The sequence below is a fragment of the Heliangelus exortis genome, chromosome Z, assembly GCF_036169615.1.
Source record: "Heliangelus exortis chromosome Z, bHelExo1.hap1, whole genome shotgun sequence".
Lineage (NCBI taxonomy): Eukaryota > Metazoa > Chordata > Aves > Apodiformes > Trochilidae > Heliangelus > Heliangelus exortis.
Window position 1 is genome coordinate 1,892,827 of NC_092454.1, and position 17,321 is coordinate 1,910,147.

Here is a 17,321-nt window from a genome sequence, read left to right on the forward strand (position 1 = left end):
ATCCCTCTCCAGGGACTTTATTTAAAGGACCTCTTCAAAAATGTTGCCAAGCAGCCAGGTGTGCTATAAAATCAGCTTGGAGATGAACTTTTAATTGCTTCACCTGCAGCCCAAGTGCTTGTTCTGTTTGCTGATCACCTGCAAGGGGCTAAAGGGAAGAGACAGGGAAAAAAACATCAGTGGTTTAGGCAGCTCCAGATCAATTCCATACGATTTTTTTTTCCCCCCCAAATACACGAAACCAAATGTAATTTAGGCAAAGGGAATGCATTTTACTAAGAAAATAGAAGACCAGAATACACATTTTCAATAGAGTTACAACATTATAAAGGAGGGGAAAAAAATCCCAAAACTAAACCAACCAACCCAATCAGTTCACATTTAAATACAATTTCAGCTTCAGCTGAGCAAAGACCCTCCCAGGGAAAGTCAACCTCAGGCAGCTGAGGGTAGAACTGTTCTCACTCCAGTAGACCTATGTTTGTGTAAGGTAGATATGTTTAAGTTCCAAATAAACACAGATGATGGTGACATCTTGATAAATTGGCCATCTTATTATGTCTGTGTAGACCTAAAAGTATTTTTATTCCTATTTGCATTAGAATTACTTCAAGAATGGGGAAGTCCAAGTCAAATCCACTCGGAGAGCTGAGTCCAACCCAGTGCCCGCTTCGTGTGCAGGAAATAAAAATGCAGGGCACAGGGTTCCTACAGATGCTGGAAGCTTCTCCCATGGGTTGTAGCCATGGTCCACCATGCCACCAGGTACCAGATTCCCCATGTCCCACCTCACTGTTAGCACATTCCTCTGGAGAAGGGAGGAACAAACTGCATCCTCAGGCAGTGCTGCGACTCGGGAAGCAGAAATCTGAAGTCTGCTGAGTTTTCCTCCTCGTGGTTCACCCAGAACATCTGCAGAACACTCCAATCCCACAGTCAGGTGTATTTTGGGAGTAGGTAGGTAGGGTCAAGGTAGATCCACACAGAATTAGATGGCCCTTTACAAACTGAAATAGTTGGCTCAAATTCAGCCGTCGAGTGGGCACAATTAGAGCTTTGCTCTAGATTTTCTCCTTGCTCCAGTGTAACACCCAGCCCTGCCTGTTAGGTATGGCTGTTATGAAACAGGACAGCAGTACACATCATCTTCAAGTGTCCAAAAAAATGACAGTGGTTTTCTTAAACTGAGGAACAGCACTTAGAGCTGAGACAGGAGTCCAAACTGTGCAGTCAGATTTGAGAGTCTTGTACTCCAGGAGTAACAGCACTAAGTAGGGCTGCTACTGAAAAACTAAAAGGTGTTATCATTTATCTTTACAGCAATTACCACAGGAGTGTGACAAAGGGTTACTTTACCCCCTCCCACATTTTTTTATGGAAAAAAAAAACAACAAACAGTACAGAGGAACAGACCCTACTACAGGAAACCTGTTCAACACCCATCTGCGTGGGAAGTGGCACTGTGGTTTAGGCTTGGAAACCAAAACACCAGATCATGAAACATCACTATTCACAAACAGAACCAAAACCTGACACCAGGAGTCACATTTTGGGGTTTTGAATCTATCAGACACAACATTTTAATAGTCTTCCCTCTACATGTCAAGTGTTGATCTGTGGGCATGAGCATAAAAACCTTTGTGACATCTTTGAACAAGGATACACACATTTAATTAAAAAAAAACCCCAAAACTGTGCTCCCTTTGCTACTTCTCTTCTCCTCTCCTAGACAGTGCTATATGAGGGTCATTTTAAGGAATCAAATCTTGGATAAAGCCTGGAAAAAGTCTGACTGACCTCAGCAGGAGTTTCTGATCCTTTCAGAAGTATTCTGTAAATCCAGAATTGTATCCTTCCAGAAGAGACACTAAAGACAGATTTCTGTACTATTTGGAGGGCAAAAGTCACCAGGGCTGTGTGAAGAGCTAGAATATTATTCATCCTTTAGGTGATATATTGTTTTAAAAAGTTTACACTACATAGCATTAGAAAATGCAATCTGCTGACAACTTTTTCCCTTTGCATACTGTGTAAGAGAATTTTCTGTGTAGAAGAAGACTGGTAAATGCTTTCAAATAAGCCAGCAAATAGAAAAAAAAAAAATCCAGTTAAGCAGAATAAGAAACAGGCTGCTGTGGTTCCTTAACTAATATTAACAGTTGTAATCATTCAAAGATGAAACAGATCTGAAGAATACAGAAACCTGAAGATGTATTTAAAATAAACCTTTGATTTAAAAAACACAGTTCAAGATGAAAGGGAGACTGAAATGCAGTTAACACTCTGGGACCTGGCATGTTACCTGGTGCTAGAGGAAGACAAGAGCTACACAATAAAGGCAAAATTCTGCAAGCCAGACATGACCCACAGAACCCAATTAAACCAAGTCCACAGGTGAAGTCTAACTGGTACCACTGAGCTGCTGTAACTGGGATGGGTTAGAGACAAAGTGAGACCTTTTCTACTCCAGAGCTCTGACAAATCTGCAGCCAGGGCAGGGCTGGATTAGAACTGCAGCCTCAGAGTTGGTGCAAGATTTGGGTTTTTCCTCACCTGGGCACTGGGATTTTTCCAGGAAATCCTGCACAGGAGCTTCCTTGGGGCACCAAAGCCCTCTTCTCCCTGAAACAAGACTCCTGCTGAGTGCAGGTAATGCTCTTTTCCCAAGTGCCAGGTTTTCCTGAGTACTATTGATGCCCTCATTGCCTGAAATAATAATCAACAGATGGATGCAGAACTTTATTTTGTAAGATGGAGTCATTATTTAAGGAGTGATTGCCCTGTCTCATCATTCTCAGCCAGGACACAAGATCAGTGCACATGGGGTATTTTTATTACTCATCTGCCTAATTATCAGGTGGGCAGAAGGGAAGAAGTGGGAATTCCCAAGGTACTTGAATCCAATGTTGCAGGAACCCCACTGGCACACTGCAACAGGCTTCAGATGGAGTTGAATTTTTCAGAAGGTAAAAAGAATTGGTACACTAAATAAATAATTGCTCAGTAAGATCACAAATTTAAATACAATAAAAAACAGGCATAGCAAAAATAGATGAAAAAAAAAAAACAAACATTCTTTGTAAAAACACTCATGTGTGTCTTGGTCTTTTTTTTTTTTTTTTTTTTCCTACATACACAAGTTCCAAACCACATAGGTCACCCAACTTGGAACTCAGCATTTTGAGCCCTACCAGACAGCACTTTACCACAGTTTGAACATGCAGCCTATTCCCCACTTCACTATTTTCTGTGTTTAAATAATCAGTCTTCTTTCCTCACACAGGTAAAGCCTTCCCAAAGTTGATTCATCCTTTTCTCTAATACAGAAACCTAATTTTTAAATCAAATATTAGGCAGTAAGTGGCAGAGACCATGCCTAAGGAGGTAGAGAGACTATTTTGCCTGTTGTATTTTGGGCTTATTCTTCATTTTCCAATATAAATGAGGATAGGAACTGAGGTGCTTGTCAGGGATAAATCCTGAGCAAGCTTTATTTCATCTCTTTGGATTCTGGCTTCAAGTTTGCTAATATAGCCCTTTTACAATCTATTCTCATCCTTTTTCACCCTGATGCAGCAATTACCTTTATTTCTGTTCCTGCCACATCATTCTCACCACAGAGATGAGATGCAGAGAAGTCACAGCCTGAAACAGCCACACAAAGTCTGAGCTTAGGGGACTCAAACCTGCTGTGAATGAAAGGAAATGCACATCACAGTGTCTGTATCACATGTGCATTGCAAGGAAAAAAAAAAAAAAAATCAACTTGCATTTTTTGTTTTCCCACAGAAAAAAACCCAAGAAATTAAACCTGTAAACAGAGTGAGGAAAATTAAGTGATCACCTTCAAGCTTGTGATCCTTCAGGCCCTGTGTTCACTGGGCACCAACTGAACTGGATGGACTGGACTGAGAGCACAAGAAATTCTGTAAAACCTCTAAAAATGTGCCTGTCAATAGCTGTCTTTAACACTCTCTGTTCCAGCTGCCTGGGAGGGTTTGTTCAAGGTGGCACATGAGCCCACTGAGGAGTTTCCTTGTCAGCTGTGTCACAAAAACATCACACCCAAGTCTCTTTTTTTGTAAGAAGGTTATGCAAGGGAGAAAATTTAAGCTTAGGAGCCTTGAAAAAAAATTAACAAATGAAACAAAACCCCTTTGGTACATCACTTTGGAGCCTGCTGCAGATAATCTCGTAAAATCTTGAAAAGATTTCCACAGATTATTTCAAATCCTGCCTTTAGGTGATAGAATTTATTCTGCAACAGCCTTGCTTTGTTTTTAAAAGCTATTAAGTGATTAATATTCTTTTCAGGCTTCCCAAGGATAACTTTAACTAGTTAACTGGTTCTTTTTTTTTTTTTTTTTTTTTTTTTATAAGACTTCACTCAGCGACATAAATGTGAGATGCTGCAGATCCCACAGCTCCATCCCACACTGCTCCTCAGACCAAACTGAGGGAAACAGAGCAGCCAGTGCCACCAGGAAGCCTGGACATGGGCATCTTGAAACATCAGACAAAACAGAAAGCCCATTAGAGTGTTAAATAGGTTTTAAACTGCCTTCTTTTTTTTTGTTCTTTGGGTTGTGGGGTTTTTTTTGGTTTTTTTTTTTTGGACAAATGCTCTCTGGTGATGTCACCCTGTGAGAACATCAGGGCAATTAGAAGACTGATTATTAAAAGCAGAAATAAATCATTCTGGAAATCAGCAGTGATGAGAGAGCTGTAGTTCATCAAACGCACAGAGCGAAAAGATCATTAATGGAATTCTTCAGCACAGGGCCAGCTCTAAGCTAGAAGTGCAATGGCATTATTTAAATTCATCTTGGAGAGCTCTCTCATTCCTCTGATCCAGAGAGTTTAGCAGGTACTTGGGAGAAAGGGAGGAGAAATCCATGGCAAGTGAAAAAACAGGGGAAAAAAAAAAAAAAAAAGAGACAACAAATCGAGCGAAAAATAAATTACAGGACTCAAAGATGATGATTTAAATTGGTCTGGAAAAGGGATCCCTGCAGAGTAGAAGGTACTGCCTGAGGAGTGTGATCTTCTGAGGCATCAGTGGACCTTAGATTCAGGCCAGTCATAGACATCTGGCATGAAGGATTCATACTCATAGGACCAAACCTTTGATCGGATGTACCGGTTCTTGTCGGCGGGCTCAGGGTAGTGGAAAGCCATGTTGTTGGCATACAAAAATTCCATAACCTGGGAAAAAATTCCAGAACCAGGCAGGTTTGTGCCTGTTACCACGTTCACACAACACCCAACGCTCCCCCTAAGCTATATTTAGGACACAGAGGTAAAGACAAACACCAAAATCCTCATTTTTACAGCTCCCGAATGCTTCGTGAAAACTGAGGTTGAGAAATCAAAGAAGGGAGATTTGGAAGCATCCAACAAAACCAAGATTTTTCCAAGTGTTTCTAACGAAAGGCACAAGGAACTGGGTATTTGATACCAGACTGTGCAGTTCAGCAGGTTAACCATGGAATGGTCTGGGTTGGAAGGGAACTTAAAGATCACCTGGGTCCAAACCTCTCTATGTGCAGGGTCACCTCCCACCAAGACAAGGGTGGTCCAAGCCCCAACTGACTCCTTGTTAAAGCACCTTTCAAACACTCACAAGGTCCTGTGGATGGAGCTCTTATCTCTCATCAGAGAGAAAAGCCTGAGCAAAGATTACAAGCCAGAAACAATTTTGGTTCTTCACAGATACTTCCTACATGGCCCCAGACATCCTCCCCCATTGTATCCGGTGTAACTAAAATGATTTATCACTTTTTCAAGGGGCAGGAGGACCAGTTGAAACATTTTGGCTGTAGCACAGAGGACAATGTAGACTTATGCTTCATACTCACCTTGACAGCAATATAAATAGAAACTTCCCTGATATTGGACAGTGGAGGATAAAGTCTTCCTTGTGCAAGTTCTTCATCGGTCAACTGCTCTGCCAGTGCCTGAGTTAGAAAAACAAACAAGTTCTATTTACTGCAGCCAGAAGGAGATCAATAACATGCTAAAACACCTGAGAGGAAACAAGTTCCAGTGTTCTTACACCTTGAGTGCTGCCAAAGCACTAGAGTAAGGCAGTCAAACCCCAAAATTCCCTGCAATTTGTGCCCACGCCAGCAAACTCTGCTTGCAAGCATTCAGCAAAATAAGATCCTAATTTTTTGGAGGCTGAACTCTTTCTAATCATGGAAGCTCCAGAAGCACAACATCCCTGCAGGACTGCCTGTGTCTTTGGCCAGTTTATTCAGTGGTTGGTTACTGGATGTGGGAGGTGCTCCTGCTCCAGAGGGGAAAGGCAGGAGAGGATGGGAGCCTGGGGATCACGTGCAACCCTGACCACACCACGAGCTATGGAAGCCAGAGTGGGGCAGGAGGAGGAGAGGCCTGCCTGCTGCCAGACCTATGAGCTGGGAGGCAGCTTACACCTGGATAAATTTCCTATTTGGGTGCTTAGTTTCTGGATGAAAAAAAAAAAAAAAAAATTAAATTGCAGTGGACGCTGGTATTTTTCACAGTTTTGTTTGATCAAAATACAGTTTTTATTCCATTGGGGAAGGATAAAACCAACAGAAAACAAAGAGAAGAACCACAGAGAGTTAAGAAATTGCCCATCATGTCAACCCCCATCAGAATCCACAGCCTACTCTGCTTCCACACTTACCTTAGCAGCCTCTAGGAAAACCTTATCACTAATATGTCGAACACTGCTGAGGATCACAGCCAGAGCCACTCCTACAATAAAATTAGTGCCAATTAGGGCCACATCATTTTAAAATCTGCTGCTGAGAAGCTGCCAATCACCCAGAACAAGATTATTATTTTTTTTTTAATCTCCCCACAGCACTCTACACACATTCATGTAACTGTTACCATGTGTGCTCGTCGTGGCTTTTGACAAGGGGTTGGAGCTTTCCAGCTCAGGGAGGAAAGGGAGAGAAAGGGGAAAAAAAGGGAAATATCCCTACTGCTTCTTTTGTATGCTCACTTGCACAGAGATAGCTTCAAGAGGAGCATGCTGACATTTAATTTCTCCTTCCTCTCAAAACAAGCAGAAGAACCCTTAATGCAGCAGCTTTCAAAGCCTTTAATAACAAACACCCTTTTGTTTTCTTAGAAATATCCAGCTGGGTGAGCTCACTGCATGCACACACCTAAACTCCATCCTCAACTGATTTTTTTTTTGCATTCTTCCTTCTGGTTGGGTTCTCAGCTTTTAAATGATGGTGTTACCTCTTCATGCTGCTTCACTAACTCTGCCTCGTGTAAGCCAGGGAACCCAAAAAAAAAAGGGGCTAAGAGCCTAGGTTTAAAAGATTAAAAGATGACAATTTGATTTGTTACCTGGAAATATATAAGCATTGTTTCCTTGGCCTGGTTTGAAGGTTCTTCCATCTGACAGAGTCACCAGCTCAAAGGGACTGCCACTGGCAAACAAGCAACGGCCCTGTTAAAAAGAGGAAAAATCCCAGTCAGTCCCATAGAATGATAAGGTCAGTATGAAAATAGGGAAACCAGGGTGCTGGTGACCTTAGAGCACCTTCCAGTGCCCAAAGGGGCTACAGGAATGCTGGGGAGGGACTTGGGACAAGGGCAGGGAGTGACAGAATAAGAAGGAATGAATTCAAACCAAAAGAGGGGAGATTAAGATGAGATTTTAGGAGGAAATTGTTGAATTTGAGGGTGCTGAGCCCCTGTGCCAGGTTTCCCAGAGAAGCTGTGGCTGCCCCATCCCTGGCAGTGTCTCAGGTCAGGTTGGATGGGGCTTGGAGCTGTGGGAGGTGTCCCTGCACATGGATAAAAGTTGGAACTGGATGAGCTTTAAGGTCCTTTCCCACCCAAACCAGTCTGTGTTTCTATAGGGTCCCACAGAGGCTTTAAACTGGAAGAGGGAAGGTTCAAGCAAGTTCTTAGGAAGAAGTTGACAGAGTGACCTCCCTGCCACCTTGGACTTGGTTTCAGAAGAACCCCCAGCAGGACTGAGCTCTGCAAAGCTGCAGCCTCAACCATCAGATGGACAAAGTGGGTTGGGAGGGGGACACAGCCAGGCACCCCAACTCCATCCCAGTTAATCCCAGCTGAGCAGCAACCCCACTGGGAACACGAGTGGGCACAAGGTGCAGACATGGGACAGGCTGGGGTTATAAATACTATTGAAATTTGACACAGAGGAGGGGAGAAAAGAAAAAAACAAGTTTCTGCAGTCCATAAATGCAAGAGATTTGACCCACTCTGACTTTCCAGAGAGTCCAGTTTGGGTTCAGCCACAACAGGCCAAAAAGTTGGGGTTTTGGCTGCTTAGTGGCTGCAGTGTTAAGTCAAGTGCAAAAAGGCAAATGTCAATAACATAATAAAACCTCTTATTGACTTAACTCCCAAAATGACACCAGCCAAACCCAGCAGGGCCTGAGAGGGACACAAGCACCACCTGCACTTTTCTGCTGCTGCAGAGCATGCTGGTTCTGCAGCCAACACCTGGGAAGCAAAAGAGCCCAGCACACCCACTGAACTGTGCAGCTTTCAGGGGAGCACAACCTATTGATTTTATCATTTATCCTTCTTCAAGTCAGCAATGACTTCAAGCAGCTACTCAGACACAGCAAATAAAGTACTTGCTGTGTTAACCATTACTATAACCATAAGCAGCTCTCAGGAACCATGGCCAGGAGCCACCACGGTGGGGACTGAACAAAGGGAAACTGGAAGAGAGTCCAGGAACAAAAGATCATTTGTTTCCTGCTGGGTGGGAGGGTGAAGGAGGGACTGCTCTGTCATTCTTGTATTGCTGAGGGCTCTAAGAGGAGTGATTAAGGCAGTTTGCTTCTTTTTCCTTGGAAAATGATTTTCATCGACACAAAATGTGAAAAGAAATGGAGAGTCTGGAGGGTGAAATGCACCCTCCATGTAAAAAAACCCTTTAAGTAAAAACCCTTTGACTTTCTTTTGAGTAACAGGTTTAATAACATGACTTGAAAATACTTAATGCCCCCCAGGATGAGAAAAAATTACCAAAGAAGCTAAAGAAGTGTTTGAGGTGTACCCATGCCAACAGCTTTTTTGTGTAGGGATCAAAGCCCAGGGATGCACTGAAGGAAAGGACCAAATGACAATAAAAAGGAAAGCCCAGCAAAATCCCACACAATACACAAGCACTACAGCTTTTCCAAGTGCCATCTAGTGGAAAAAAAAACTAAAGGCAGTCAGAGAGGTTTTTCTAAGCAACTATCCTTATCTTGAAGAGGGAAATATTACATGTTTTGAAGGGGAAGCAGTGGATAAACTGGGGATGTTTCAGAGAACTGTTCTGAGACCAAACACGAGATACTGAGGAAAATCTAAAGAGCCAGAAACATTACAAAAATTTATTAATGGACTGGAAAAAAAAAAAGATTCCTGTTCATCTACTGACCAAGAAGATGTAATTGTCCAAATAACCCATATCTATAAATAATAACTTACTGAAAATCATGAATAAGAGGATATATACATCCAGTACAGAGAAAAAAACCCAAAAGATCCTCTCTCTGTTTGGCACAAACTTTTTAAAGAGGTTTTGCCCCAGAATACTTCAGTGAAGACATGTACCAAACCCCAATCTAACCAGCACTGCATCTTCTGCAACAACTGCCCTGAGGTCCTTGGCACTCAACACACAGCCATGGAAGACTCTTCCCTGAAAACATCTATTGCTCTCTTGATATTCTGTAGAAAGTGCAAGGAAAAATTAGGCTGAATCTCCTTTTAGCAGTGCTGATGACCTCCTTTAGCCACCAGAGATGCTGGTTTGTTTGTGCCAGCTAAAAGCTTACTAACTTGTGTTTATAGACATTCAACATATTGGGATTTAATTTTATATACTTATATATATATTTTATATATATATATGTATATAAACACTCCCCAGCTCACTGCTCTGGCTAATGCAAAGTATCCAGGAGATATTAAACCATCTTCACTCTCATCTACTGGTCCAGAAAAGGTCCAGATCTTGTCCAGAGGCTGTGTGAGGCTCACTATGGGCCTGAAAATTTCTGCAGTAGGAATTCTCTCCAGGATGATGGGCTCAATAGCAGGGAAGAAAACCTGGGTGCTTACTGGAGAAGAAATTTTACCCTCCCCAGTTGGAAACCAACCCCACTGAGGCCATGCAAACAGTGGGAGTTAGCAGGGGTTTGTAGTTCTGCCTCAAGAAAGGAGGAGAGATCTCCACCTACTCCTTTTCAGTCTGAGTCACTGGATTTGGGACTGTATTTAGGAAAAAAAAGAAAAGAAAAGAAAACTAAACACAAGTCTATTGATGAGCTCCACCCCTGCAGTCTGCAGGAGAGGCCACAGGGAGCTGGAGGAAAGGCATCACCAGCCAGCTCAGTCTGCTTGGTGCTCCCTCAGCCCTACCCTCCTTCCCCTCAGGCTCTCCTCAAAAATGATAATTTTTTTTATATAAGAAGTTGTGCAGAAGCATGAAAGATTTGGATGAGCTGGTGAGAGTGTTTTAAAAAGAAAACACCACCCCAAAACCTCAAAAGTGTAATGGCTTGGAGGTAAGAGGGCAGAAGGAGGTGTTTTTACCCTCAACACAAGGTCTGGGGGGCCCAGTCCCCAAGGCACAGGCACTGTGACAAGGGACATGAGGACAAAGAGCCACCACCCTCTGCTGCACTTGAGAGGTGACAGTCACTGAGGTCTGACCTGCAGAGACTGGAAATGACAGAGTGCAAAGCAGAATTCCTTGACTGGCACAAGGACTTTGCTCAGCCATTAACTTTGTAAAGGTTGCACTCAGTCTCTGTTTGGAGGTTAACATGTTTCTTTAGAACCCAAAATCATCAAAAAGCCTGGTGGGGAACAAGCCAGTTGATCAAAACTGTAAAACAACACCTCATGGTCATTCTCTTAATAAGCAGTAACAAGATTTAGGCTGCCTTCAGCTTTGGAAAATGTTTAAAAACCAAGCCTTTTATTTTTTTTTTTTTTTCAAATCTCCATTTCCTTCTGCCAGAAGACAAGAAAAATCTGTGTTATTATGTCAGTAAGTCCAAATATTAATAAAATAATTAGAGTGCTTGCCTTCTCACAGCAAACAGTTCCTTTTAAGATGATTCTATGATCATTCTTTCACCAAGCAGCAACATCTCTAAAGGTTTCATACCTCTGTTAATGTGTATGCTTCCTCTGCTGTGCATTCAGCTTTGACTGTGGGGTTACTTAGTGCAAATATGATGGGTCTCTCATTGATAGAGGCCATTGCTTTGATCACATCCTGAGAAAAGAGCCTCCCAGCTCCTGCAACTCCTGGAGTGAGCAGAAACACAGAAAAACAGTGCTTGGGCAGATGACAGAGACTGCAGATGAAGTTCATGGCATCCCTGAAGTCTCCCACTCTTGAGCAAAGCTTTTCCAGCAGCAGGAGGTGGAAACCAGGCACTGGCTGCTAAAAAATTCTCATTCACATCTAATTAATGTGGCCCAAAAGCCTATTTTACATCACTTTTTTGTGTTTGTTATACTGATCTGTGTAAAGAACATTTATTACTGCCCTGGATATGCAAGTGGGAAGTCCAGGTTCTCCACCAATGATGTGTGAACAACAAACAGACCATTGGCATTGGTATTTCTGACCACACCCAGGCAGAAATCCGTAAGAAATGCTGTGCATTTGTACACTGGCTACAAACTTCAGGGTGGCTCCTCAGCCAAAGCACCAAATAAATCCTGGGCAAAAGAAACTGCAGGGTTGTATCAGGAAATACCTGGAATCCCATCTCTGCAGACAGCCAGAGTTTGGAATCAGTACTGACATATGTCAGTGACATAATAGGTATTGGTGACCTGCAGGATGAAGGAGCTCCTGCTGCTGGAAAAGTCTGGTGAATGGGAAAAGGAAGGTCAGAAAAAAATTTACTCCATTTAGGCAATTTCTGTAAAGCAGAAAACAGGGTTATTTGTGACTGTTCTTCCCTTTCTGTTGGAATGTGTCTGGGAAAAATGTTGTATTTTTGTCTTCATGACAGTTTGGGATCATTGTCCAGGCTGGACAGGGCTTGGAGCAACCTGGGCTGGTGGGAGGTGTCCCTGCCCAGGGAAAGGGGTTGGAACTGGATTAACTTTAAGGTTTCTTCCAACCCAAACCATTCTGTGACTTTTTTATTAATTTTTTTTTAAAGGCAAAAGTGACTCCTGAAATAAAATCTGTGAAACTGAGCAGTTTTTTGACATGGGGATTAGGAAGTTGGACTTTTGACAAGGGCATGGAGTTATAGGATGAGGGGGAATGAGCTTTAAGGTCCCTTCCAACCCAAACCATTCCATGATTGTGGCCATGAGAGTCTTCCCTTGGAGTTTTGTGGCTCAGAGTTTTGTGGCTCAGAGTTTTCTAAGAAAGGTCCAACACCAGGTGGACAAGGACTGGAAGAAGCATTTACCAAAGACACCAAGATCCAACCTGCAGCCCAGCACATCCCCAAGCAGCAAACAGACTTCAGATTTCCATCTTATTCACACCTCAGCAGGAGGCAGTTCACTGGCACCAACCTTCTGGGGGCCACATTAGCAAATTAAATGCAGCAAATAACCAAAGGGTGGAAACAGAGGAAGAAAAATAACCTTTCTTACCAATGATAGCTGAAGGCTGAAGTATATTCACTGCCTCCACAAAGGTCTTTGGTACCTTGTCTGGAGCCTTGTGAGTAAATGGTTCTTGATTGGAATCCACCTTTTGCTCTCGACCCTGTGGATAAAAAGTGAATTATTTTTTGGGGAGGACACAAAGCATTGGCTACTGTGGTAGTTCAAAGCATGGTGAGTCCCTTACCTGAACCAGCAAGCCAAATTTGTCAAACATCCATATTCTCCTGTAGGCTTCCTCAGCAGAAACACCACTTTCCATCATAGCCATAACAATGAGGTTTGCAATGCCCAGGGCAGCCTTGGGGATGAAAAGATTTGGGGTTTTTAACAAGTCATAAAAAAGGGTCTGACGTCACAACAGCCACCCCTTTTTCAAGATTCCCCACACAAATCAGTCAGGAAGTCAGTTCTGAAACTGTGTCCCTTCTCTTGGCTCCTTGCACATGCTGCTACATCTGCCAGGAGAAGTGAGAGAGGGAAGCACAGAGCAGATACCTCAGTGCTCAGGCAACATCAACCAATTATTGCAATCTGGACTTTCCCTTGCTGGAGAAATTGGCAGCTAATTAAGTTTATTTTGTCAGCACCAGAGAAGCAATTTTGCTGATCCACCAAGAAGCAGAGTGCTGGTCCTGATGCTGCTGCCCCAGTGACTATTTTCTGCTGCCAACAGCCACTCATTTAACTGCACTTCTCTCCAATTCTGTAAAATCCACAGATGTCTCTTTCCCCTTTCTTATTAAAGCATGATTTCATGAGAAATTCTCCTTCAGTGACACCCAAGTCCCTGGTGCTTATTTCAAGCCCATGGAAGAAAAGTGGAAAACTTAAGTCCTTGCAAATGTTAAAACACCTCTCAATTAATCATCTTAAAAGCAAGTTACTATCTATTAATACATTTCAGTTGGCTTCATGTAAAAAATTCTGCAACTTTCAGAGAATGTGGCTCTCCACAAGTCCTACAGAAAATTAAATGTTTTGTTGCTGCAGAGCCCTGCAGAGAACTCACCTCTCCTGCCCCAAGGAACAGCACTTTCTGCTCTGCAAGTGGTTTCCCAGTGGCTTTTTGTGCTGCCAGCAGTCCTGCCAAGGCCACTGATGCTGTCCCTGTGAAAAGCAGCACAGGTAGGGGTTTAGGCAAGTTGTTGTTTGGTTTGTTTGTTTTGTTTTTTTCCTGAACGTTTAGGGGACATAAAGCAAAATGTCTACCTTGAATATCATCATTGAAAGTACAATATTTCTCTCTGTATTTTCTTAAGAAGCGAAAAGCATTGTGGTTTCCAAAGTCTTCAAACTGGATAAGTGTGTTCTGGCCATACCTACAGAAGATGGCAAATATTCCTATCACTAGACACAACAAAGAAAGAAAACCAGTTCAAAACAAATCCTGTATGCAGTCAATTATCCATGGAAAGAAGATGTCCTCAGGCCTTTCACTGTTCATACCAGTTCCACCTCTGTCCTGGGAGCATTTCACAGATAACAGCATGTTCCAGGGCACAGTGAAAAACCACTACAGAGCCAGAAATACAGCCACATCACTTCTAGTCCTTTTTCCTCAAAGGACTGCTTCAAGGACAGAGTGTTCTGGAGGGTTTTTTTATTTCCCTGGAGAATATTCAGTGTCCTACCTGTCTGTTATGGCTTCCATAAACTCATCAATGAGGTCATCATAGACCTGTGAACGATCCCTTTTTTGGTACAGGCCCATATAAAATGGATCTTTTAAGAGTGTCTGAAAAAAAAAATAATAAAGGAATAAATCAAAGACAGCAGCAGGATGAATCACTTCCTCAATATGCACTTCCCAGAGTTCACAGTCACACATTTCACACCAAATATCCTGCACTGACAGAGCCACTGCCTCCAAGCTCTATCAGTGCTCAGGAATTTCAGCTGGCCACTCAGGATGGTGATGGCTGCTTTTAAAATGGAACAAATCAATACTGTGAACAAGAAACTGCTTTAATAAATCTGATTCCCATTTCCAGCTTCTTAAAGCCAAGTCAACCTCTTTTTTTTTTTTCTTTCTTTTTAGTGTCCCAGCATTGAAACTACTCCCAAATGAGCCATTTCACTGGCTTTTTTCCATCACTGGTATGTATCCATCCAGTGAATTCCAAATTATTGACCCTTAAATAAAAATTTCCCTTAAACAGAAATGCTCAAATCAAAATCTACTCGTATGGTACCAAATACTCTTAAATAAAGATTTTCCATAGGGGTATTTTCAGAGGGAGATGTATTTCATCCAGTCAGACTCACTGTGTTATCAGTCCCAACGTCGATGCAGACAGGCAAACATTTGTCTGGATGGATTCCTGCACAGGCTGTATACAAACACAGTTTTCCAACTGGAATTCCCATCCCATACACACCTAGGTCTCCAAGACCCAATATTCTTTCCCCATCAGTGACAACTACAGCCTGAAAACAAAAGCAGAGTTAAAAATGTCACTACAATTTACCAAGTTTAGAGCAATACCATTTGTGTTTGGTTTTTTTTTCCCAAGCAAAAATTCAAGTAGCTTTCCTGAATCCACAAAGGAATAGATTCCAAGGATTATTTTACTTGAAGCAAGAATGCTTCATGTTAGAATCTGCTGTGTTCCTTTTGCTCTGCTGAAATCCCCTGCCCAAATCCCTGAAAACCAATTGGGAAGGATCCAAGCTGCCATGTGAAACAGCAGCCTGGGTTTAGCAGACACTTGGGTTTAGAATTTCCCCTTGCAAATCCCAAACTAAAATGTTTGGATAATTATCATTCCCCTCATCTCCCTTTGTGCTTCTTGACCCAACTGGGTCAAATAAAGGTTTTAATTTCAAAATCTGGGCTTTCCAGCTACCACTTTTTTGCCCTCATCTGATCACACCTCCTTCTGCTTTGGGACAAAATAAGATTCAGAGGTGCATTTCCCCAACACATTCCCAAAAAGTGGAATAATGAAGTAAAATAAGCAGTTTGCCAAGTCTATCTCAGCACCACTGTTTATTCAAGCCATAAACCTCCTGTTTTGGTTGGAAATATATATCTTGAAGGTATGTATTATCTTCTTTAGCTACATTTTTCTATCATTGTCAATTAACTGCCAAGGATGCCTTACTGAGCATTTACATTTACACCACCTATTAAAAATCTTAAGCAGCTCAACTGAGATTAAAAAAACAACTGAGAAAAATAAAATTACACCCAGTGGTAATACCTTAACGTCGTTCTCTGGCCAGTTGTTCACTATTGACCTTATGTGTCCTCTGTCTGAGATAGAAATAAATAATCCTCTGGAAAAAAAAATAAATAAACAAAGCAGAAAGATCTTACAGGTAGCAATGAAAAATTTCACATTGCTTTGCAAAATTACATGGCAAAAAGCACAGTTGAAAGTGCTGCAGTCAGTCACATAATTAATGACAACCTGATAGCATCTTAGGTTGGAAGGGACCTCAGGGAGCTGAGACTTCAAGCTCTCCAAAGTGGGGAAATTTCTAATACACAAGTTTATTTGGCTATTTGACACTAAAACAAAAAGCAGTAGAGAAAAGACTTTTTCATGCTGCTACCTGGATTTTATGCTACTACAGAAATTCATGTCTAACACCCCTGTAGGTCACAACATCTCTGGTGTCAGGATCAGAAATGGCAGGGTTTATATTCCCCTGTGAGGATGGTGCTCAGCTTGGCTTTACCTTTGGGAATTTCTGCTCCCAACATCACACAAGGAGAGGGAAAAGAAAGGAAAGACAGGGACTGAGCATACTGTCTTCTCCAAGGTTAGGAAGAGAGCAGTGCCACTGAGTGTTCCTCTGTGAGAACATGGGAGGTGAAGTTCTTGGATTTCTCCTGCTCCAGCAGCTTACTGTGGTTAGGAAAAAAGGGAGCATGAAAGGCTCAGCAGAGGTGGGAACAGATAAATTCCCAGCCCTTTGGAAAATGCTGGTTCTGGGAGAGAAAGGGGCACAGCCTGAGCTCCAGCCCATGCTGCTGTTTTTTGTACAGACAGCTTGTAGAGGAGGACAGCTTTAAACTGGTCTGTAACACACTCAGAGGTGTGGAAAAGGAATATTCAAATCCCCTACCCCAGATCAGGAGCCAAACCATGAGCTTCTCACTGTCTTTATCCCAGCAGCCACACTAAATCCCAAAAAAAGGCTGAGCACAGCACCAACTTCAAGCACTGAAGAACTCAAACAAGAAGGCTGGAGAAATAAGGCTTTGAATTGCAGGGAGGAGCATGGAAAGGAGCTGAAATGCCTTCCCCAACACTGAGCTAATAACCTGAGCAGTTTTTTGGAAGCTTTTGCTTGGACCTAAAGCAGATCCCAGTTAATAAGTATTGTGCCAGAAAAACTGGAAGGTGCATGGGTTGCACAGGGGAATGTATCTCATGAAGCCACCTGAAGTGACTTCTTGGCAATCTCCAAAATCTCCAAAAATCCCTTTTCATCAACACTTTCTTCCTCATGCTCTGTCCTGGTACAGACTCACAGAGGTGATTCTGAGAGCTGGAGAAAGCCACAGCATCTCCTCAGAATTAAAGAGCTGGGTGGCATCTCAGGACAACTGGGAATGGGGCTGAAGCTCTGCATTTGTGGTTTTTATGACACAAAACCACTTCTGTTTTCAGAGGTTATGTTTTCCAGTGTAAACTGGGTCTTGAGATATTAATTAATGAACTTTTAACGCCCTA

The 17,321-nt window shown here is 42.4% G+C and overlaps 1 protein-coding gene across 2 annotated transcripts in view; it reads right to left on the minus strand.

Moving 5' to 3' along the window:
• Positions 1-251: 251 nt before the first annotated feature.
• LOC139789506 (NAD-dependent malic enzyme, mitochondrial-like) overlaps positions 252-17,321 on the minus strand; it is a 35,239-nt gene continuing 18,169 nt past the window's right edge. The window contains exons 5-16 of one of the 2 annotated variants that reach the window (XM_071730355.1): positions 15,840-15,915; positions 14,902-15,063; positions 14,268-14,371; positions 13,846-13,955; positions 13,646-13,743; positions 12,821-12,934; positions 12,622-12,736; positions 11,159-11,301; positions 7,354-7,456; positions 6,674-6,744; positions 5,859-5,957; positions 252-5,205 (exon numbers count right to left, since the gene is read on the minus strand). In XM_071730355.1, coding sequence (XP_071586456.1) covers positions 5,056-5,205; positions 5,859-5,957; positions 6,674-6,744; positions 7,354-7,456; positions 11,159-11,301; positions 12,622-12,736; positions 12,821-12,934; positions 13,646-13,743; positions 13,846-13,955; positions 14,268-14,371; positions 14,902-15,063; positions 15,840-15,915 — 1,345 coding nt within the window. In that variant the 3' untranslated portion in view covers positions 252-5,055. The remainder of the gene's footprint in view (positions 5,206-5,858; positions 5,958-6,673; positions 6,745-7,353; positions 7,457-11,158; positions 11,302-12,621; positions 12,737-12,820; positions 12,935-13,645; positions 13,744-13,845; positions 13,956-14,267; positions 14,372-14,901; positions 15,064-15,839; positions 15,916-17,321) is intronic. The other variant, XM_071730357.1, reaches the window with a different exon arrangement.